Source organism: Rutilus rutilus (genome assembly GCF_951802725.1).
Source record: "Rutilus rutilus genome assembly, chromosome: 4".
NCBI classification, from domain to species: Eukaryota; Metazoa; Chordata; class Actinopteri; order Cypriniformes; family Leuciscidae; genus Rutilus; species Rutilus rutilus.
Window position 1 is genome coordinate 11,849,517 of NC_140212.1, and position 24,077 is coordinate 11,873,593.

At 37.6% G+C, this 24,077-nt stretch overlaps 1 protein-coding gene across 2 annotated transcripts in view; it reads left to right on the forward strand.

Moving 5' to 3' along the window:
* The window catches only part of ube2h (ubiquitin-conjugating enzyme E2H), a 29,794-nt gene that overhangs the window by 3,750 nt on the left and 1,967 nt on the right, over positions 1-24,077 (forward strand). The window contains exons 1-6 of one of the 2 annotated variants that reach the window (XM_084407394.1): positions 19,007-19,225; positions 19,526-19,602; positions 20,584-20,658; positions 21,158-21,197; positions 22,040-22,092; positions 23,309-23,437. In XM_084407394.1, the coding sequence (XP_084263520.1) occupies positions 19,110-19,225; positions 19,526-19,602; positions 20,584-20,658; positions 21,158-21,197; positions 22,040-22,092; positions 23,309-23,437 (490 nt within the window). In that variant the 5' untranslated portion in view covers positions 19,007-19,109. Of the gene's footprint in view, positions 1-19,006; positions 19,226-19,525; positions 19,603-20,583; positions 20,659-21,157; positions 21,198-22,039; positions 22,093-23,308; positions 23,438-24,077 lie in introns of those variants that run through there. The other variant, XM_084407393.1, reaches the window with a different exon arrangement.

The window sequence follows — 24,077 nt, forward strand, 5'->3', positions numbered from 1 at the left end:
CGGAGTGTGGAAGCACGCTTATTGCAAGACACTTCCATTTAACTTAAACTACTTTTTCATTTTTGGTCTTGCATCAAGAGTAGCCTAATACATAATTCGAAACTGAGTGATTTTATTTGTGTGCACTCACAATAACTAAACGTTGTGCTTTTGTAAAATAAAGAAAACAAACAGGATGCGCTTTCTGCCGTCTTGGCCTCTCTGAACTTAAGCACGTCAAAAAATAAACCGAAACTCTGCGTGAACTTTCCTCACAGACATGAGAAATATATCTATCGAAAGCTTGAAATGTCTATTTTTAAATGAACTGATTCAAATGGAAAACAAAAATTCTAAGATTATGTTACGAAATGTGTAAACACGTGCGTGCACTGCTGCGGAGATGACGAGTCCGCATTGCCAACTTCATCACTGCAGCCGAAAACACAAAAAACACTAGTTCTTGGTGTGAATGGGCCTTAAGTTTGAGGCTGCCCAATGGCAGGTGAGGGGAGTGTACATAAAACAGCAAATTATGGTGACTTGGCTCAGAAATTACATAATTGAGCTTAATCATGTGAGGATATGGACGGGATCTGTGCATGGGATCTGGGACAGCTCTAAAACAATATGGTGGGTGGACTGTCTCAAATTGTTTTCATTGCAAAACACATGCAAAGATGCCCACCCTCCCCCAAAATACACACTGACAGTCATGAGAAAACACAACTTAAATACCCTGCTCCCTTAAGGGGAAACCGACAGACATGTGACAACTGGGAGCAGGTTTCCAGAGTGCCTTCTGTTGCTGGGGACAAGTGTTTGCAACTGGAATGTGGAGTTTTCCATGCATAACTATTGTTTTCCCGCAGTATCCTTCTGACATAACCTGAAATGCACGCTACCTTAAGAAAGGCAAGCATCAGGGCCTTGATGAGAACAGAGTTGTTATGATCTGACTCCACGATCCACGCTCGGTAATTTGCTACAGGCACCAGAGAGCTTTGGATCTGGAGCACGCTCAACTGGGAATTCACAAAATGAATGTCAGAATGACCTCGCCGTGCAGAGCTGCCTTAAGCACTTCCTAAGCTTGAGAGAGAGAGATGATGACCCGTCTTTGACATCACCAGATACTTCTGAAACATGCTCGAACAGGTCAGAGCTGGCTGTTGGCTTTGACTGGGCAGCATGCAATAGCATAATGTCAATATGTTGTGTAACATCTGTTGCACTTCTCATTTAGCCTTTCGTCTGTTCACTGAGGGATGTAGGTTTTTTGAATATATTAATCTGGAACTCAAAGACCTCCTGATTTAATCAGTGTGGACTGATCTCTAGTGGTTCTTGCTTTTTTCTCACGTTGCCAAACCACGTCTTGATCTAATTAGCTGGACCAACTGTAACAGAAGGGCTCATTTCATACTGATTTATTTGCCTTTGAAATGCATCAATAGTTAGCAAGGTCAGTTTACCTAGTGAGTCTAATGATTTGTCATTATGAAATCTTCAGCAATAAGTCATCAATATGTCACTGGACATTTATTCACATTTTTCATTTTGACCTACATATATTAGATTCACTTGTCAATTGAAAAGTCAATTGCATTTTTTTGCTCTTGAAATGTGGCCTAGCTTTAAAAAAGAATTGATAAAACGTCACTAAACTATTGCACACCGTTTATGCTACGAACATAATTTATCTTGTGAAATATGACTTCTGCCTGCTGAATGACCCAACCCCCCCCCCCCCACCCCACACACACACGTTTAAGATTAAGATTACGTTTACATGTGCAATTATAACACACTTTTTTTAGACTTGGAACTGGGCTGTTTGGATGTTTGCACAGATGAGTAACTTGTCTTCGGGGAATGTAAGAATGTAGTTTTAAATAACTTTTTTTGTAAAGGTTCAGTGTTTTGTCATTGTGGTCTCCATAGGAATATACATCGTATCCGAACCAGCCATTATATGATAAAAGTCTCTTTTTATGTTCATTTTGTCCCAGCCAGTCACAAGATATAGCGTCATGCAGAGTAGTCCTGCACACAGTATAATCTCATCGTCCGGAAGTCCCACTTCATACAGCTGCATGTTAAATGTCAAATGTGCCATGATTGTGTGACTGGGCCATGTCACGCATTATTTCACTTTCAGCGTGGCTAGAACATGGTGTCATGCTAAATTCTGTATTCAGAAGGCACAACCTTTTTTCAAAGGTGATTTGATAACTTGTGCCAGGTTCGAGCATTGTATGTGGAGGTATGCTCTTAACACAAGTGCTATAGATCCGGGAGTACTTGCTATTTTCTTGCACAACTCGTTGGTTGATTAATCAAGGGACTTTTGTTAATCAAGGGGACTTTTTGAACATTTGTTTGACAAATGAGAGCGTATTTAGGGCCTATTTTATAGTCTGCATGATGGCCACTGGCATTGCTTCCAGCTCTTACATATTCTTTGATTATGCAAACACATCTACATCTACATAAAGAAAAAAAAAATCTAGGTGTTCCCATTGAGTTGTCCTTGTTTAATCTTGACTACTAAGAATCAAGTAGAGGATTATAAACGGAAAGCAAGACTCCTTCAGGAATGCTTTGTGTTTCTATCCACTTGTTTGACTGCCAAGGCTTTAGACGAGCAAACAAAGGCCACATAAGCGATTTTACACAGGAAAAATAAAGAGATTGACTGTTAGACTCTTACAAAGATGATTATACAACCCCATCTTTAAAAAAAAGGCATTGCTGTTTGTAAACAGCATTTGTTAATGGTAGTGAGCTCAGCGGTATGAATCCTCCCCCCGTAAAGCTGCCGGTTGAATAGCAAAGCTGTGCTTTTCCTTGGCTCGAAGTCTCCGTCTTGTTGTCAGCCTGAAGGTTTGTCATAACATTTCAGTGCCATGTATGTGGCGGCGAGGAGGAGGGGGATTCGTAGTGTACCAGCATCCATTGTTCGGCTCCGCTAATTTGAGAAAAGATGCAGAGAGTGGCGAAAGTTTTCCGGGGCCCTTGCCAGCACTGTAAAGGGAAAACCAGCGACATTAGAAATGCCCCCTTGTGTTTAGTGGAATGTATCGGTTCCCCATGGTGCTGAGGCAAAAGCCCCGGTGTGTAAGACCAATTGAGAGCTTTATCTGGTGCGATCGGGCCCTTTTGTGCGTGAGCTGACATCCTGCCTTCCCCAGCCTGCATTCATATTCCCATGGAGTCTTAGGAGTGCACTGCTGCTGTGTTATTGCCTCTTTGTTTGCCAAAGGAAGATATTCCTCAACATTCTCATCTGTTTTTGCTGTTACAATGTGCGTATGTTGCGAGTACGCAACTGAAATGACTCAGAAGGGCTGACACTTGTTGTCAGGTTTACCAAGCATGGATATTTCCTGCAGCTCAACTGGTAGAACATGGGGCTAACAAAATCAACATCACAGGCTTCAATGCACTGTAAGTCACTTTGAATAAAGCCGATAAAATAAATTGTAAATGCAAAAATAAAATATTTAATTTGCTATCTGTTATATGGCTTAAAGGTACATAATATAACTTTTTTTTTTGTTCAAAATTTGCAAAATGTATATAATGAGCGGGTACAATCCGTCTTCTTGTCCTCTTATCCTGAATCACTACAGTACGCCTATAATAATACGTTTTTATATTCTGATTATTTTAGACCGATCGGGATGTCAACCGTTGCGGAGTAGCTCAGGACCAGCGCGACTCTCATAGACATAAACTGAGAGAAGTAGCTCCGGCTAGTGCGGCTACAATGTTCTTCTGCGAGACGTATGAAGTTTTGTTTATTAACCGCTAGAGCGCCAAAAGTTACATACTAGTGTAACTTTAAGGAAACTTTGAGAGTAATTATTTACTTATTTATCTATTTCATAGTGTTTATAATCATTTAAAAAATATATATATATATTTATGCAATAGTATTTATTTATTATACGGAGCTTGCCGATCTGATTAGCCATCCATTTTCTGTTGTATGGAAAACAGTAGCCTGAACATTCTGCTAAACGGCTCCTTTAGTGTTCCTCGGATGATAAAAAAATTTTGAGCAGTGCAAGTATGGAAATTAAGAAAATGTTCATCTTTGTATGAAATCTCTTTTTTTATTTCAGTTTCTATGTCAAAAGTATATAATTATTGTAGCTTTACCAAATGTTGCCCAGGGTTTCTGTATATGAGCTTAATTTATCTACAAGATTCTAAATATAGATGAGATTATTGACTGGTTAGGATTGTTTCTGTTACAGTGGGTTTGACGGACAGGGAGGGCAAACGGGTCGGGTTGTGGATGCGTCTGCCTCTTGACAGTGGGAGATATGAGGCCCTCTGTAATCCCACAATAACACTGCAGTTTCCTGCACGCATGGCCAACCTCAGGCTGAAAAACAGATGGACTGAAGTTCTTTGTCTGATGATTGGGGCTTTGCCACATGTGTGCTTTTTTTTTCCCTTTTGAGAATAAATGAATCACCATTTTTATAACGGTCCAAAACGCACAACAATTATCTGTTAGATCAAATCTAAATGCCGCAGATAAACGGATGTAATCACTACTGTGAAACTAGATAATCGGATTAGCTTTGATGTATATGAATATCGTTGTGACCTATATTAGACTGTCTTGCTCTACTAATGTATAACTACCGCTTGTCAGGTGACCTTTTTTGACGGAGAAGTTGGAAATATTGCATTTGTACGAGTTGTGGTGTAATCAGCTGAGTGCACATGCTCTTTAGCATGTCACTGCAGGATGTTTCAGGTGATATGGTTGTTTAAGCCATGGTGTGTTCACTGTGTTGCATGCTGATGGACCCTGCCCTTTGTAACCCACAGAACCCTGTTTGAAAAAGCCAGAGAAAAATGGATTTTGTAAGAAACTGAAATATAGATGAAGATGCCAGCTACTCTCCTATTGTGAAAGAGGCAAGGAAAAGTATTCCTTCTTGATTATAAAATTATGTCAGTCGATTTAAAATTGTAATATCAATGTTATAACACAATATGCACATTATTTGAATGAATCACACATAGAACATTTTTATATATATATAATATAAATATATAATTTTTTTTAAGCCCAGTTGTTGGGGAGAGAGTTAGTGTAAAAAACAAAATACTTCATGAACACTACTAAATGCAATTCAGGTCAGTGTGCCGAGGGACGAAATTAACATTTTTAGTAGCATCATTATCATAAGAGTGGGATTACATGCAGACTAACATTGATGAAAGCTCATTGTGGCACTCTATTTTGTTGCTGTTTGTCTATGGAAATGAGTGCAGGGTCCACTTGGCTGCAGGATGTGATTCTGGCGAGAGGCGGTGCGTGTTTGGCTGGTTTGTGTGTTCTCAGGAGCCGGCCCCTGTGTGAGCAGGAAAGGGATCAAGATCTCTCACAGGAGATTCTGTAACTCATAATAGCTGTGTAGCCTTGTAATGCCTCTAACTTTATGGCCTTATTTTTAGTATGAAATATATGGTTACTTGAAGTCAAAACTGTTACATACATTACATACAGTTTGCTATGTCATTTTAGCTCACATGTAAACAGGTTACCACTTTCCTGCTGCGTGCACAAGCATTTTCTCACTGCTTAATTTTCTGGTCTTTGTGGAAATTCATTTGACCTACACACTATATGCCCACACACATTCTATGGTCATACGTGGCAGTGAACAGGTTGAAGTTTTATTCAAGAGGGCATTTCCATTTGGATTTTACTGCCTTTGAGCTGTGGGTTGCGACAGGCATTGATATGTTAAGTGTGCTAAGGCTTTTCTTTCCCCGTCTCTTTTGCTCCATCAGTATTTATTCGCCGACTATGTTCAGGCCTCTGGGATCAGAGTTTTCATCCTACTGGAGCGCTTCAGATTGCAGCATTCCACTCGGAATAAGAAACTTGTGATGTCGGAAGGGAGGTTAGCTGCTTTCGTACGGAGTAAAATCAAAACAGATTTGGATCCTGCACTAGAGTAGATCAGAATGCTTCACCTAAACATGCCAGCGAACCTTGACGCTGTGCCATATGTGACTGTTGATATGCTAAATGGGGTTTATGGCATTTTATAGTCTTTTCTGTGTTTCTTTAAGATTGTGTTTTTAAGATTTAGATGTTAGATGGAGACCAAAATGTGTGTGGTTAGTTTGAAAATGGCCTTGAGAAAAAAGTAACCTTCCAAGTTCAGGTCATTTACGCTGCAGTAAACAATATAAGTGGACATCAGAATGGTAATGAAGTCAGTTTGTGGTATTAGATTAAAAGTGAAGGTATGTTGGGTCCCGTGATATTGTTTTCTGCTAGAGAGTATTGCTACAGACATGCACATCTGAAACCATTTTAACTGCAGAAGAACATGAGCCATGTCAGGTTCCGTGATGTCATTTCCTGTCCTTAAGCTTACAGAAGGGAAAATCAAATGCAAGACTTTTATATATAAAGAATTTTAGTATTATACTATTATAGTATTTATTAATGTTTTGAATTAGCTTTTATTTGGGGATTTTCTATTTTGATTTGAGGTTTAGTCATTTTGTTATAGTAAAGTCTATATTAATAAAGTTCTAATGCTTCACATTAAATTGCAACATGGCAACATTTTCATTTGTTTTTAAGATTGCATTTTTGATAGTTTTAGTTTACAATAACAACACTGATGCAAAACCACATCAATGATGTCTCTGTAACAAAAGCATTTTTTCTTCAAATAGGCCTTATGATCATTCATTGTTTGTAATGTATATTGTATTTGTAATGGGGGACATAAGTAGGGGTGGCCGATATACCGGTTTGGATCTCAGTTACGCTCACATGACGTTGCTGTGCTTCGCGGTCACTAAAGCATATAATTTGCAAGCATTTTTAAGCATTGCGGTTTAAAAACAAGTGATTTTAAATAGTTGGAGCACAGTAAGCAACGAAAGACAGCTCGTTTCACTGTATGCATGCGCTGCCAGAGAGAGACGGTTTCTGAGCGCTGTCTGAGAGACGCACATGAAGCCGCTGCTCATAGAGCACATTAGTACTGAACTGAGTGTGGGTTTTTTTGCCACCTAATTGGGCTTGAATGGTTAAATGTGTGAACACAGTCATTTATGTCTTAAGTGAACATAAACAGTTGCAGTGCAGTTGGTCTTAAAGTGACAGCAGCCTAATAAACCTGCTGCTGTCTGTGTCATTAACGACAAACGACAAAAGAGAAAATCTCTCACTGCTCATGACTGAACCACTTTTGTAAAATAATAAAAAATTATGTATATTTAATTTAAACAGTGAAGACTATGCACTTTTTTTTTTTTTTTACACATTTCATTAATTTATACAATTAATGTAGTATTTCTTATTTCCAGTGCTTGAAGTTTTTCAGGTTGGTCTATTTCATTTGTGTCTTTGATCTATAGTAGTTTGTTTTCCTATATGCTTTTAATAAGTTCCTTTGTTCCTAGTTCTTTGTTCACTGTTTACTTGTCTTCAGTAAGCTTGAGTTTTTTTTTTTAACTTAGGCTAATATTAGTTTTTTGTGATATTGAACATGGTGATAAGAATTAGGAAATTTCAACAGTAGAATTTTTTTTGACATCATAACCTTATTTAAAGTAAAAATAACAATATCGTGATATATATTGTTATCGTGTAATAAAATTACTTCTATTGTGATATAAGATTTTGGTCATATCGTCCACCCCTTGGTATAGGTAAATCAAGTCTATTGTGTACGTTTTGTAGCCAAAGGGGCATAAGTGCAATCCACTTGACTCCAAATCCTTGATAAGTTCAGGCTGTAGGCCTATACTATATACTGCATCTAGCTCTTTGTACTCCAATACTGCTAACAGAAAGCATTATTATGTTCAGTTCAGGCTTTAAACTCCAGGTCTTTGCGTGTCTCTGTGAAATGGCACACACGTATGTCGCTGCCCTGAGCACTATTGTACAACTGCTTCCCTTATTTAGAGGGCATGGCATGCAGCGTTTAAGGTCAGCATCCATTTCGGCAATGTATACCAGAGGTCAGCTGGACTCTGACCCAGCAGTGATGGTCAACACTTCCACAGCGGTCCAAGTAAACAGGATAACTGGACAATATAGGATACATGTATCCCTTATTGGTTGTCTCCATGCTCCAAACTATTTTATTTTATTTTATTTTTATTTTTCAAAATGTTTAATTTTCAAATTAATTATCATAAATAAATTTCAAAATTTTTTTTTTTGTAATATTATGCAAAAAAATTATGTTTTATTGCAGCAATGTTGTGTATGTTTGATTTACTATTTTTACATTAAATTGAATCTCACATATTGACTTTATAAAAGCCATGCCTTTTCTTTAAGATATCACTCAATCACTAATAATTGCCTATATTTTGGTCATTGTTTTTGGTTTATTTTATCTTTTAATTATCTTTTTTATCTTTATTCTTCATAACTCTCTATTTTTTTAAATTATTAAATGGGTCCCAATCTGAAACTCAGCTGTTATTAGTTAACACACTATGAGAGATGGTTTGCACGAGATTGCTAACTTTAAAGCTAAGCAGTCTCCGGGTTGTGCTTTACTGAAGATGACTGGTAGTGCTAGATCCACCACCCCCACCCCACCCCACCCACTCATCCGCTCTCATATCTAAACACACATACATTACCAGGCAGCTGCTACTCGCTTTCAAATCAACAAATGCACACTTATGCTGGCACAGCGCATAATGTTTGTAACGTGTACGTTGGCAACGAAAATGCAAGTGTGTAATAATGTTTATTCAACATTCCTCTACTAAAGATGGCTACAGATGACTAGCTTTTTATAAGACATAATGCAAACAGACATATCTGGAGTTGATCATTACAGTGCATGCATCTAGATCAGTCCTACATAATTAAGTATAGGTGTTTGCTCTAGTAGGTTCTTGTGTATGATCTCTGATGTGGTATAATGCTTCACCGATAGCACATGCCGTGTCACAGCAGTGTGGTGTTTCTGTTCTGGCATATATCTAGATGTTCTCAGTGTTTTTACATTATTCAATACATATTTGATATTTCCTATGTATTTGCTCTAGTGGCATGAAGATTTTTTTTATAAAACGGATAGTTCCAGTCCTTGATTCTGATTGGTTGAGCCGCGTTCGAAGCCGTTGTAAATGACTCAACAAACATACACCTGTGACCGCATTACATTAGTATTACTGCGCAACTGCCGTTTGTGATTCTTTGTTGCTGTATGTGTTGCTTAGCAACCTCTTTGGAACTACATTGCTTGGCGGAGGAATTAATGTGTTATAACGTTATATTTTTTGTTGCTTGTGTTTATTTTATGAAAATGAACATTTTTATGGAGTAACCGTTTTATAAAAGCTTATATTCAGCTCCGCTTTGTGCCTAACAACGCCCCTTAGCTGTTCTAAATCCACTGTAAAACACGGCTTCGCAGGGCTTATTGCTTAATTTAACCACGCCATTGTTCCCATATATATATATATTTATTTCAAATGCTTAATGTAAGTTAAGTTAAAATAGTTTTTATAATAGTTTGTTTAATTGTAAACCTGTTTAATTGTATCTGCGCTCCAAGTAGAAGTCATGATCCCTTAATCACGGTAGTGAACGCAGCATAAGCTCGTTGTTTTGGTTCTGGAGGAACTGTGAAATGCGGCTTGTTTGTTTGTGGTACTCTCCATAGCTTCATGGAACGCGCTGATGACGTTTGATGGCTGCGCGAGTAGGGTGTGCGGAGGTATGCAAATACATACCTTGATTTTGGTCCTGAGACCCAATTTCTGCTACAGAGTGCTTGACTCTTGTATTGTTAATACAAGATCTTGACAAAAAAAATGATGAAACTCTTGATCTTGAAAATAACATCACAACATTTATTTCTATCAAGAGGTGCATCAATTCTTGGCCAAGATCTTGTATTGACAATACAAGAGTCAAGCACTCTGTAAAGTCTCCTCCAGCACATCCCAAAGACTTTAAATGAATTTAAGGTCTGGACTCAGAGGTGCCAATTCATGTGTGAAAATGATTCTTCATACTCCCTCCCAATCATTCTTTCACAATCTGAGCCTGATGAATCTTGACATTGTCGTCCTGGAATATGGCCTTGATGTGTCTTCCTACATGGTTGTTTATAAAAATTAAAAGCTACACACTCCATCAATGAGGATTAGAAGAACGGTTGCCAAACATATAACATGCTAGAAACATCATAATCACTGCAATAATGATCCAATCATAGACTCTTTAGCATTTGCCGATTTAAATACAAACAGCAACCTTTTTTTTGGCCAGACAGTGTATATGTTAATTTTTTTAATACTTCTATTCTTGATTGCTATCAGGATGCGAAGTTTCAACCAGTATAACAAAATGAGTGAATGAAAAACATTGCATACCCTACCTTTAAAAAACACGGATATCCGTGAACAATTTTAAATGATTGAAATGAACAGTTTGAACTAAAAAGCCAGAAGACAAGGAAAGACTTTGCAAAATTTGCCTAATGACAGCCTTTAGAAAATGTAATGGCCACTTAAAATCATTGAGATATTGACAGTTACTTCATTTCATATCACCAGCCAAATCACCATGAATATATAATACATTTTTGCCCAGCTTTAGTCTAGAGTACAGCAGATGTCCAGGAGAGATGAGGACTATCTCATGTTCCTGCTGATCAAATGAGAGGTGGTTAATTAGGGAATAAAATAGAGCTCCAGTGGAGAGAGCTAGGAAAAGGGAAGGGAGATTTTTGTCATTTTTATGTGTGTGTTTAAATGTCGTTTTGATGAAACTGTCGTGCTGTTGCAGTGGGGTCCATTTACTGTACCCAGACTGTTACACAGGTATGGTCACTGTAATAATGCATAGTTCTCTCTAATTCACCCAGTCTCTTTTTATAAAATCTAACCAGAATCGAGAAAAACGGTTAAACATTCATGCATGTGACTCGAGAGGTTAGCTGCACACAGCATAACTTCAGTCCAGAACAGAGCAGACTTACACAGAGTTTCATTGAGCCAGGCAGCTGGGGAAGGGTGTGAGGTTACACTAGGATAGGATGTTGTTTTAGGGGTACTGGCAATGGCCATAGATGGCTTCCTTTCAGGTTTGACGTCTGCCTTTTTAACCCTGTTTGACCTGATGAAAATCATGACCCATATTCACTTGATGGTTGAATGGAAACCTCAAGGTGCGTCTTGTCTGTTTCTCCATCTGTGAACCCATGTACTTCCTCTTAGAGACGTGCAGACTAAAAACTGCCACACTTCCTGTCTTTCATCTGCCCAACTGTGTGCTTGTGTATGCATTAGAGAGAGAGAGAGAGAGAGAAAGAGAATCTGCCAGCCTTTACACGTCTGTCAGAATGCAACAGTTCTGAAAGTAAAAATTACATTTGTTTTGTTAATAGGTCAAGATTTTTTTTTTTCTACTTCATATCATTTTCTTCAAGTGAGTTCTGTTGTTAGTTAGTGATAGTATATGCTTCTGGAAACCCATAAAGGTGCAGTCACATTTACCTTTGTTTTGGTATCCAGTCATTTCTATGGAGCCCCTAAACAACCCTTCACATATGCACGCGAAACTTATCTTGTGCTCACCAGAAAATTTCACGTGCTCACGAGCACGCAATAGATTCTTGTGAGCATGCGAAATTTTGGCGCAATGCGGCTGTGTGCATTGTCCTGTTTGCCAAGTTTAAGGGTCCATAAAGATAAGTCTGATACAGTAAAAAGTGCTCAAAATTTGGCTTTGCCCATATTTCAAGGCTTTATGTCCACTTTAAGGAATTTAGCCTAACTCTGTGGTGGCTGAGAAACCGTGCTGCGAAATGGGCTCAGTGTACATTGTACATGAATAAACATTGGTACAGTAAAAAGTGATTTAAAATTTGGATTTAGTTAGGGCAGTATATTTATATTGTCTAATATAAAAATGATTGGGACAGTAAAATGTACTAAGATTTAGCATTTCACAAAAACTCACTTTATTAAACCACTTTGTCAGATTTAACGTGTCCTCACTAGTGGCGGAGAAATGCTTATTTTTTTTTCATTCAACTACCTAGCAACACCTTAGCAACCACCTTAACAACACTCTAGCAATGCGTTGGTGAGTTTTGCATTCAACCACCACTTACTTTTTCTTCAGAAAATTAAAAAAATCTGGCTAAAGTTGTTAATTTGTGCTTGGAGCTTGTGTGGTCACTTTTAGAGCTCAATTATACCTTAAAGGTATAGCGGAGGATGTTTTACTTCCTGGTGGGTAGTCTAAACTATTGGTCCTCCTAATTGTCAATCATTCTGGTGAATCAATCAAACTTTTCAAAAAGTGGAGAGGGCGGGTCTTATCTAAAATTTGGAAAGATCCTCCGCTATACCTTTAATATGAGGTTTAAATAAAATAGTTAGCACATTTAGCTTGTGTGAGGGCCTGAGTGTCTTTTCTGTTTTGTAGATGTTGCCTCCAATTGTTTAGTTTTTTTCCCGACCAACACTAGTAGATTTGAGACCCTGTTAGTTGACTGAGGTGTCTGAGTGGTTTACAAAATAGAAATGCTTTGGACAGAATGTCCGGAGCCCTTGGCATAAACATAAATATTTTAGACCACAGAGCTCTCACACAGACACTCTTACATTAACTGTACTGGCGTGCGGTAGAATGGTGATGTATTGTCTTTAATCATCTGTAAGTAATGTTGCGCTAACAAGCAGACGTGCTTTCCACCCTGTTGGCAGTGGGTAAATATTTTGCCTGTGCCCCAAGGCCAGCCGTTAGCATTAGGTGTCAGAGAACAAGATTCCCTCCTTTCTGTGTTTGTCTATAATGATGAATGAATGCGTCTCAGGAAAAAAGCATGCTGCTACGCTGTTGTGCCTTGGCAGTTGATGTCTGCCTGCTGTTTTCATCCTTGGCAATCCAGAATGAACAGGAGGGATTTGCTCCTGCAGGGAGGGGGCAAACCTGGCTATTGTGTTTGTGTCTTTTGCACAAGAGACAGATTTAATTTTAATTGTACCCTGTGACTCATGCTGTGATTCAGCACGGTGGCCGTCGACTTCACTAATAAAAAGTCTGAGAACACACTTTACCTGTATGTCAACCTGCGCGTACCTGTTTCAGTTTTGATCTGATTTAGGTTCCTGTCTGTCTGCGATTTTCATTCTTGTGAATTGCATAAAGAAATGGACCTACAAGAGAAACAAACTTAAAAGTAAAAAAAAAAATCAAATTACATTTATCATACTTGTATATATTTTATAAAATATAATATATAAAATTACATAAAATATATAAAATTATAATTATACACTCACCAGCCTCTTTATTAGGTACACGTTGCTAGTACCGAATTTTGCCTTAATTCTTCATGGCATAGATTTAACAATATGCTGGAAACATTCTTCAGAGATTTTGGTCCATATATTGACATGATAGCATCATGCAGTTGCTGCAGATTTGTCGTCTGAACATCCATAAACATCCCAAATGTGCTCTATTGGATTGAGATCTGGTGACTGTGGAGGCCATTTGAGTACAGTGAACTCATTGTCATGTTCAAGAAACCAATTTGAGATGATTTGAGCTTTGTGACATGTCGCTGAAAGTTGCCTTTAGAAGATTTGTACACTGTGGTCACACAGGGATAGACATAATAATAATAATTATGAAATGCATTTTTTATAGCGCCTTTCAAGAACCCAAGGTCGCTTCACAAAATAATACAAATAGTACACGGACAAAAGAAACAAGCAATCAGCTTATTAGGCTATATCAAGCAAAGAAACAGAAAAGCAGATGGAAACAAGCAAACACTACAAGTAATGAACATAAGTCAAAGATAACAAACATATAAGCCTTTTTAGCAACATATAAATTTTGGCAAAGTATGTGAAATAAAATAAAGGTGAGAGAGTGGTAGACAGAGAAATGGAATTGAAGATTATTTATTGAGCATGGTAAATATATGAGTTTTAAGTTTTGATTTGAAGATCTGGAAGTTGTCGATGGCACGAAGATTAGGGGGCAGTTTATGCCATAGCTTTGGGCCTACAACACTAAAAGCCCTACCACCCACAGTAGATAGTTTAAACCTGGGGACGACAAGCACATTTTCGTTGCTAGATCTAAGAGTCCGGGCAGGAAGGTATGGTTGCACTAACTCAGCGAGGTATTGAGGTGCGGGACCGTGACAGGCTTTATAAACTAAGACTAATAGTTTAAACTGGATGCGATTGACCACAGGAAGCCAGTGAAGTCGATGAAGGATAGGGGTAATATGTGCAGATTTTTTATTATATGTAAGTGTTCGAGCAGCAGAGTTTTGTACCATTTGAAGGCGATGTATTGCTTTGGTGGGTAGGCCGCTGTATAAGGAGTTACAGTAGTCTAATCTGGAAGTTATGAAAGCATGAATAACAGTTTTAGCATCTCCAAAGTTAAGAGAGGGGCGTATACGAACAATATTCCGCAGGTGAAAGAAGCATGATTTAACAGTCTGACCGATGTGTGAGTGAAAGCATAACGTGGGGTCAAACAAAACTCCCAGATTCCGCAGTTTTTGAAGGCCTAATCTGAACACCACCAATATCAATAAAAATGTCACGTCCGGGTAAACTCTTTCATTTGGGGCCAATTAACAGGATTTCAGTTTTCCCAGCATTAAGCTGTAAGAAGTTATCAGACATCCATGTTTTAAGTTCCTGAAGGCAGGAGATAACAGAAGCGAGTGGACAAGCTGAGTTGGGGTTAATCGTGAAATAAATTTGAATATCATCAGCGTAACTAAAGTTGAGACCATGCCGTCTGATGATCTGGCCTAGTGGCAGCAAATAAATGAGAAATAGAAGAGGACCAAGTACAGAACCTTGAGGTACACCATGAGAAATAGTGACAGTACGGGATCGATTCTCACCTATCCTACACACAGGGATAGACATGGTCAGAAACAATACTCAGGTAGGCTGTGGATGATGCTCAATTGGTACTAACTAAGGGGCCCAAAGTGTGCCAAGAAAATATCCCAGAATCCATTACACCACCACCATTGATAAAAGGCAGGATGGATCCATGCTTTCATGTTGTTTACACCAAATTCTGACCATCCCATTTGAATGTTGCAGCAAAAATTGAGACTCATTAGACCAGACAACATTTTTCCATTCTTCTATTGTCCAATTTTGGTGAGTCCATGTGAATTGTAGCCTTAGTTCCCTGTTCTTAGCTGATAGTAGTGGCACCTGGTGTGTTTTTCTGCTTCTTTAGCCCGTCTGCTTCAAGGATCGGCGTGTTGTGCGTTCAGAGATGGTCTTCTGCATACCTCGGTTGTAACGAGTGGTTGTTTTTGTTATCTTGCCATTCTCCTCTGACCTCTGGCATCAACAAGGCATTTTCGCCCACAGAACTGCCGCTCAGTGTATATTTTCTCTTTTTCGGACCATTCTCTGTAAACCCTAGTAGATCAGTAGTTTCTGAAATACTCAGACCAGACCGTCTGGCACCAACAACCATGCTACGTTTAAAGTTACTTAAATCACCTTTCTTCCCCATTCTGAAGCTCATTTTGAACTTCATATATAAACAGTGAAACATTTACAGTGACACACAATAAATGGCCAAATACTGTCTGATGCTGTACATAAAACTATGTAAAAAATAGTGCAGCTGGAATGACCAAAGTGCTGACAAAATGACCAAAATAGCTCTTACTGCATATATAGAAAGCGTTTGAGCATAAATTCCATGCTGGGATTGTCCCTTATTTGTCTGTCCAAGCTAGGACGTTCTTTTATCATAACAGACTTCTTAAAGAAAGTGAAAGCCCAATGGTTTTCTCCCACATGTGTTATGACCATTTACAAAAATGCTCTTTTATTTTTTTGTTCTTTCTTTTTTTAACCCAAAGGGCAAAGCAGAACAAGACTCTTCTCTATAAGATCATATAACCATAAACATGCTTGTCTGGACCTGTTCGTTCACACCGGTTTATAAACACTCGTAATCATTTGTGCATGAGACGGCATTGTGCAACCAACCACAACAGCTGGTAGGAATCCATGTTTAAGCACATGTTGTTTCATCATACATGAACGCTAATCCGATTGGCGCTCTCTCTTGTTCCTTGAATGTATCAGATATTTCTGAGTGAGGTTATTGATCAGTCTTTTGAGTGTGTGAGTAGATTATACATGTGCATAAAGGAACATTGGCCCAAGGGTCTCCTGTAGATTATGGCTTAATCCATACAAATCCATTGAAGGGGGAGGGAGCGGTGAGATGGAGGAAAACAGGTGGGTGTCAAGGCAGTGTCTTGTGAGAAGAGAACACTTTTGGGTTGCTTTGTCAGCAGCTGGCTGGAGTTGAACAGACGTTTAAGTTACGATCAGTTTTAACACACAAGAACTTTTTTTTTTCGTCATTTGGATATGTGGAAGTGCACACAAAATTTGATTGTGAAATTTGTGGTGAATAATGACGTCTGTATTTGTTCCTTAATCAAAGCTGCTTCAAAAGACTTGTATTATAACACATGAATCCTGTGGTTATGGATTTTTTCTCCCCCTCTTTGGAGCTTTATGGAGTCAAAATTGCCATGCGTTTTGTTGTTGTAGGGAAAAGGGCAGCTTGGACAATCTGCTGAGTATCTCCTTTTGGGTTCCACATTGACAAAAAAAATATTATTGGAATGACTTGACGATGAGTGGATACTGACAGCACTATTTCCTTAATGTGTACAGGATTCATGGAAATTAATAGCAATCTATTTTAAATCTGTGTCACCGATGCTTCAGAGGAGAAACACGTGCCTTCAGTTCTGCCGAAGATTTGATGGAGGACTATTTAATTATCTTTGTCTACAAATGAAGAGAGATTTTGAGTCAACCGCGCTGGTGAATGTCTTTTAATTTAAAGCATGTAGGTGGAGAGGAAAATTACCTGTAATTTTCTTCCCATGCTAGTATGAATCCATCTCTTCTTGAGTCGTCTTTAAGATGAGGGGGAAACCGGCATCAAAACTGCCTCAAAGGCATGAGGAATAGAGAAAAACCCCTGCAGCCTCCAGGCTTCAGTATTTTAAGTGAGTGTGTGTGTGTATGCATGCGTGTGTGTGTATGCCTGTACATGCATGAGCAATTGCTTTTGTGTCCATCCAAAAGAGGCTTAATATACAGGCAAAAAGTAGTCCCACATGTCATTGGGCACAGCCAGACAGCTCAGCGTGGTTCTTCTCCACTGGAGGACTCATGATCACAGCGATGGGCACAGATTCTTTAACAGGTCTTCTGAAGCTACACATACATACACACACACACACTCGCCCCCTTTCTCTTTTATCTCACGAGACAGCAGCATTCCTTCCTGAACGGATTGTGATTTCATGTGTTAAAGAAAAAGCCACGTGAAAAATGGAGCTTGTTCCCCATGAGTCATCAGTCCGATCTTCAGGATGGTGTTTGCTCCGAGTCTCTGTGTTCATTGGGAATAAGCATCTAATGATGGTGCTACATTCTTCAGAATCGAATCAGTGAGTGAAAGCATTGTGCAGTATCACACTCTTCCTGGGTGTTTCCTCTATTCTCTCAGCCTCTGCAGATATACTTCACTGCCTAAAATAAACCCATGATGTTTAACCCCTTGGTGACCACAGCTGCTTACGGCTACAACTGATGAAGAAGCCAGCTGGTGTCCTAAAACAGTAAATACTATCCGTCTCTGTCACGCTCACCCTGCCTCAATCTGTTTCCCTTGTATCACTGTGAATTACTATAGGAGTGCCATTTAAAAAATGGAGTTAATTGTTTATTTATTTATTTTTATTATTATTATTACTGTATATTACATACAAATAAAAAAATACTTTTCAAATTCCCAAAAAATACATATTTTAAATTTAATAGCAACAAAAATTACTTTTATATATATTTTTTTATAGTTAAATATTTGTAGATGTAGTAAAAAAAAAAGTCATTGGAATGTTAAATTATTTATTTATTTTTTAAATTATTTTAGTGTTGCGTTCTACTGTTTTTAAATTTAAGTAGATTGTTCACCCGTCATTATTTTCTCATTCGGTCATTATTTACTCGTGTTCCAAACCTGTATGGCCTTCTGTGGAATAGCATATATTTTGAGAAATGTCTCAAAACTGTTTGGTTACCAACATCCTTTAAAATATCCTATTTTCAGCAGAAGAAATAAAGTCATACATGTTTGGAATGACATGAACTATCACTTTAATTAAATTTGATTATATGTCTTTAAATACCAATTTAAACGTATATTTAAATTACTTTTTTTTTTTTTTTTTTTTTTTTTGCTCTGCTTAATTTTCCTTGTTATAGCACGGTTCTCTGTTTTGCTTCTCTGTTTTTAAATTAATGAATAATGTATTTAAATGATTGAATATTAAAAATGATTCTTGACCGTTTTGTTGTACAAAATTCATTGGCTCCACAATGTTGGATTTTTGGTGATAAATCTCTGCGTAATTACAGTCATCCGGTTCATGCAGCTTGAGACTTCCGCATCAAAAAGCCACAATGAGTGAAAATCGGAAAGAGAGCACCTTCCACGCCTCTCCCAGGAGCCACACAGTCTTTCGCACCAGATGTTTTAAGGCGACCACTTGAAGTTGACAGCTCTGTTTCCCAGTAGAGCAGAGAATCATCATTTGAGACAGGCACTCTTGAGACAAGCACTCAACTGGTTAAACTCTCACACAAGTCACAAGACACATCACGGTTCTAACAGAGCGTAAACATGTTTGCCTTCATGAGCCAGTCTGGGCAGCGTGAGTGTATGGTTTGAGTCACAGTGCAGCCTACACAACAGCTGACAGTTGACACGCATGATAGCATCATGAAATTACGAACAATGACTATGGCAAAGTCTGCTTGAGAACTGTGTTTTGGGTGCGTGTTGTGTTCAAGCCGAGATGGCAGACTGTGTGTACGTTTTTGAGAGCGTCGGGTCTCCGTCATGCTCTTGGTGTGGGGGTGAGCATGTATTGTCTTGCTCAGCGAGGGTCTGACTGCTTCTCTCTGTGCCATCAATATGAGAAGTGACAGTCTGACAACCGTAGCTAATGACGGGAGTGTGGTATTGAGTTGCCCTGATGCCCTGCGCATCAGTCAGAGTCGTGTGGGTCAGACCCACGGATTGTGTTTTTGCTATCCGATCTGCTGAGCTGAACCTCTTGATAATTATTGATGGTCAGAGAATAAAGGCTGAGTGAGAAACGTGGTTTGTGAGATCGATCTGTTGGTGTGAATCTGCTCTTTTTGTACGTTGAAAGGTCATTTTAGTGCCTCTTCCCAGTTGTATTTTCTTTTAACTCGAGGTTAATTTAATTTGGATGATGAGTCTTGTCTTATTTCATCCTGATTAAACTTCATTCTACATTTTCCCATGTGCTATTTTTATTAAGTATTTTCTATAAATTAATTGTGAATGATATTGCTTGACTGCGTTTGTGAAATGCTTACAGTTAGTATCAAAGCTCTTGAATTTGCCTTAACAGATTTCCTTTAGCATTGAGAGTAAACATGAAGTCACAATCCTGAGTGGACTCAACGAATTTGTAGTGAAGTTTTATGGACCACAAGGAAGTAAGTCTGTTTTTAAATTGTTTACATATATGTTCTTTATGAAATCATTTCCAGGTCAAATTTCACCCCAAAATCAAATGAAAAAAGCCCATTTTTAAGACCTTAAGATTTTTTACATTTATGACATAATTTTCATGGCTATATATATAAACTCTATTTTTCATGCTTTTCTCTTTTTATATACATATATATATATATATAGCCATGAAAATTGTCATAAATGTAAAAAATCTTAAGGTCTTAAAAATGGGCTTTTTTCATTTGATTTTGGGGTGAAATTATATATAACTCTATTTTTCATGCTTTTCTCTTTCCTTTTTTTACACAAAAATCAAAGGCTTCTAATTGATTCTGAATCATTACAGTAACTTCTTTCTTATTTCTTTTTGGAGCGAAATATGATCCAGACATGTCTTTGACCGGGCTTGTTCGGTTTCTTTACCTAGTGAAGCAATGATGCCACTTTTTTGCATATTTAAACACGCCTATCTTACACAACTTTTGGTTTGGGACATGCCGTCATTGCTTACTCAGAAAACATCTCGTGACCCTTTTTAATTATCATATCATCTTCTGTTAAACGATCTTTCCTCCCTCTCTCCACTGGAGAGGTCGGAGCAGGTCTTATCCGTGACCTCTGCGGCTAGGCTTTACCTTTTGGAGTTTGAGCCTGTGGCCACAAGGGTCAGATTGCAGCAGGCTATTCTTGGAGTGAGCACACGTTGCACCATACCCCATATCACACGAGGCCAACACCACAGCTTCCCTGTCCACATGTACACACCCACACGTGTGTCATTACACATACAAAATTCATAATTATCTAATTAAGAATTAGAGTTACACCCACACACCGTCACTTTTGAATACAAAGACCTCTACGCTTAGTCATTTAAGCACAAGCATTACTGTGTTACATGCTTGAGGAGATGTGAATTGTTTCTTGAATGGTCATGTGTCTCTCTCTGTTTTTTCTGACAGCACCGTATGAAGGGGGCGTATGGAAGGTGCGAGTAGATCTTCCAGACAAATACCCCTTCAAATCTCCCTCTATAGGTACAGTATTACTATACTTGTATCTCAAAAGAGCCATTATCAGCTGAGTGTTCTTCAAAAGCCACACACACATTGGTGTGGTTGTGAAATTATGGGCAGAGTACATTCGAAACATTCGGTAGAAAAAGCTCATCACATCCCTGTGATGTCATATTTAATTGTCTGTAAAGATGGTGTGGTAGAAGAAAGGTTAGGAACAGCCAATGTTGTGCAGTCAAATGTTGTTACCATTTTAAGACCATTAGGATTTTTTATATTTATGACAATTTTCATGACAATTAAGCACACAAATAATTTTTATTTGAATAATATTTATTTAATTATTTATTTAATGAATATATAATACAGTAATTTGATTCGAGGAAATGGTCATAAATAATGTAAAGCAAAATACTTGCTATTTAATTAGTTTTAAAAAGTCTAAGGAAACATATGCAATCAAATGCTGTTATTTCTATCTATGATCTCATTTCATCTTTCTTCTTCAATCTCTCTGCAGGATTTATGAATAAGATTTTTCATCCGAACATCGATGAAGCGTAAGTCTCTTCATTCTGAGTCTGAATTGCCTTCTGGTTTGCTCTGAGCAAAAAGTTATTTTCTTAAAAGGATAGTTCATCCAAAAATGTACATCTGTTATCATTTACTCACCCTCATGTCATTCTAAAACTTTTAGTTACTGCTGTGAAACATAAAAGATATTTTGAAGAATGTTCGCACTGCTTTTTTCCATAAATTCAAAACAACATCAGGAGATCAGGTGCTGAAAAGCTAAAAAAAAAAAAAAAGGACCAAAAGTGTTATAAAAGTAGTCCAAAGACTTAAGCACACTCTTTCAAACCAATAAAATAGTTTTATGAATAATGTATTTTCTTAAATCCTCCTTTTTAGCCCTCAGATATTTATTTTAACTCTACAAGTCATGCAATGTTTGACATCAGCGATAGCTAACTCTTTCTTTTCAACAGTATTTTGTTTTTAATTAGCATTTATTTCAATATTTTCAGTTTTCATTTGAATTTAAGTTTCAGTAATTTTATGTGCTTTTGACATTTTTATTATTATTTACAAATAATTCTATATAGCTTTATTTTTATTTCAGTTTTAGTTTTAATAATTTTTTTATTTAATAATATTTCCTAGCCTAGGCATTCCATCTAATATATATATATATATATATATGGAATGGAGAAGTGGAAGTAAACAATGTTGATAGGGTGTCACTGTCATTTTCCTGTTATCATAGTAACGCTGCTTTGAAACAGTCTGTATTGTACAAAGCACTATATGAATAAAGGTGACTTGACTAGATCACAGTATAATGATATTAATTTAAATCATCACCCCTACTCTAATGCCAAGACTGTTATTCTTTGTCCAGGTCAGGGACCGTGTGTTTAGATGTGATCAACCAGACATGGACCGCTCTTTATGGTATGTATACGCGATCTCGATTATGTGTCTGCTTTCATGTATATTGAGAGTAAATGCTCAGGAAAAAGCCATAGCTTGCATCGATGCTGCCTGAGGAGTAGAATAAAGTCTCGGTCCCTTAGACAGGACCGCGGTGCACAGTAATCCTCTTAACCTCTCTGAATGAGCTAATACCTGCAAGGTCAGAAAACAGCATCAGCTCACCTAACAACCACACTTAAATGGCCCATTCCCGCCAGCAATCATTCACAGCACCATTGTCTGTCTTTTTGCAGCTGTCTCTCCATTTTTGTCTTTATAATAATAGATCAAGTCACAAATTTAGGACAATTGTAATTTTCATTCAATACAAGTGTAAGTTGTTTGCATCCTAGTGTTGAAGATACTATTCTGAAATACTCGATTCTGACGTTCTGCATTCTGTGTTCAGATAGTGTTATCATATAGAGTGGTCATGTTTCATGATTCAATTCCACAGCACAACAAACATAACATTTAACACACTGCTTTATTCCAAAAGTTCAGTGTTAATATAAATATTAACTAGTTTAATTAAAACAGTGGCATGTAGACTTCCAATATTTCTCAATTAACTGCTTCATTGATTCGCTAATTTGTACTGTAGATACTATAGAAAGTCTGTTATTCATATATTTTCTTTCTTTCTTTATTCTTTATTCTTCTGTTCACACTTAATTTTCCACCTACATTTTTTCATTTACTCAAACTACAATCTATTATTTATTTTATCGATACTGTACAAAAAAAGTCTGATATCATTTTATTTATTAAATCTGTTTGTAAAGCATCACTTTGCGGTCCTCTTTTTTTCCGCAAATAATTTAAACTCTAATTTAATTTAATTTTCCGTGTAATAACCGCCTCTTGATCACGTGATTAATGACCAGCTGACTGTCCATTATCCCGTATTTGGTTTATATATATATATACTCAGCTGCTTTATGTCATTGTCCACTTTGTGTTTGTATAATAGTGACAGCTAGAATGTACAGTACTGTCTATGAGAGAAAAGAGAAGGAGAGAGAGAGAGAGAGATCTATGTCTACAGCCCCCACACTGAAAGGGAGATTAGGCCATAATCATGTCACTCACCGCAAATCCTCCATTTTGTGCTGCATGTAGGGCTCATAACATAAGACTTTTGCTCTGCTCCTGTATTAAAGGCTCTACTTCCTGTCTTTCTCTCTCCTCACAGATCTCACCAATATCTTCGAGTCGTTCTTGCCACAGTTACTGGCCTACCCGAACCCCATTGACCCTCTGAACGGGGATGCGGCAGCCATGTACTTGCACCGGCCAGAGGACTACAAACAGAAAATCAAAGGTGATTTGGAGAGTTGCTGTCGTTTGACTTGGTTGTTCTCTTGGTTTAACCTCCATCTGGCCTCTGGTACATCTTTATATCTGTCACCATGTTTCACATCACCACTTTACTGTGTCTTCTGCTCTGAAAAATGTTATCATAATGAAACGTCAAATTGCAGACATCATTTTTGACCTGGCTGTCATACAAAGAAATGATTAACACATGCAAAACAAGAGAGAACCGACAAAATGATAATAACTGATTATGTTGTAGCCACTGTATGTTTTTTCATGTGAGCTTTTTGTTTCTCCAATAGTAAAATGAAACCTGTAGCTTTTGTTTGCCTTTTTTTTCCAAACAATTTTGTCTGATAAATACATTAACCAAGTTAAGTGTTTTGTTCTTCCCTCATATTTAAGATATTTAAAAAATACATAAAATATTGTCCTCATATTATGATGATTTAATCGAATTTGTAGGTTCATTAAAACCAAATTTCTCCTCTGGACATCACTCTTGGCCAGTCGTATATCTTTTTCTTGCAAAAGTTAAGTCTTCTTGAATTTAAAAAGCCAAATTACTGTCATTACCATTATGTATTTCATAGTATTTCTAAGCAATTTTGTGGATATATTGTGAATTTTATTTTTTATTTTTG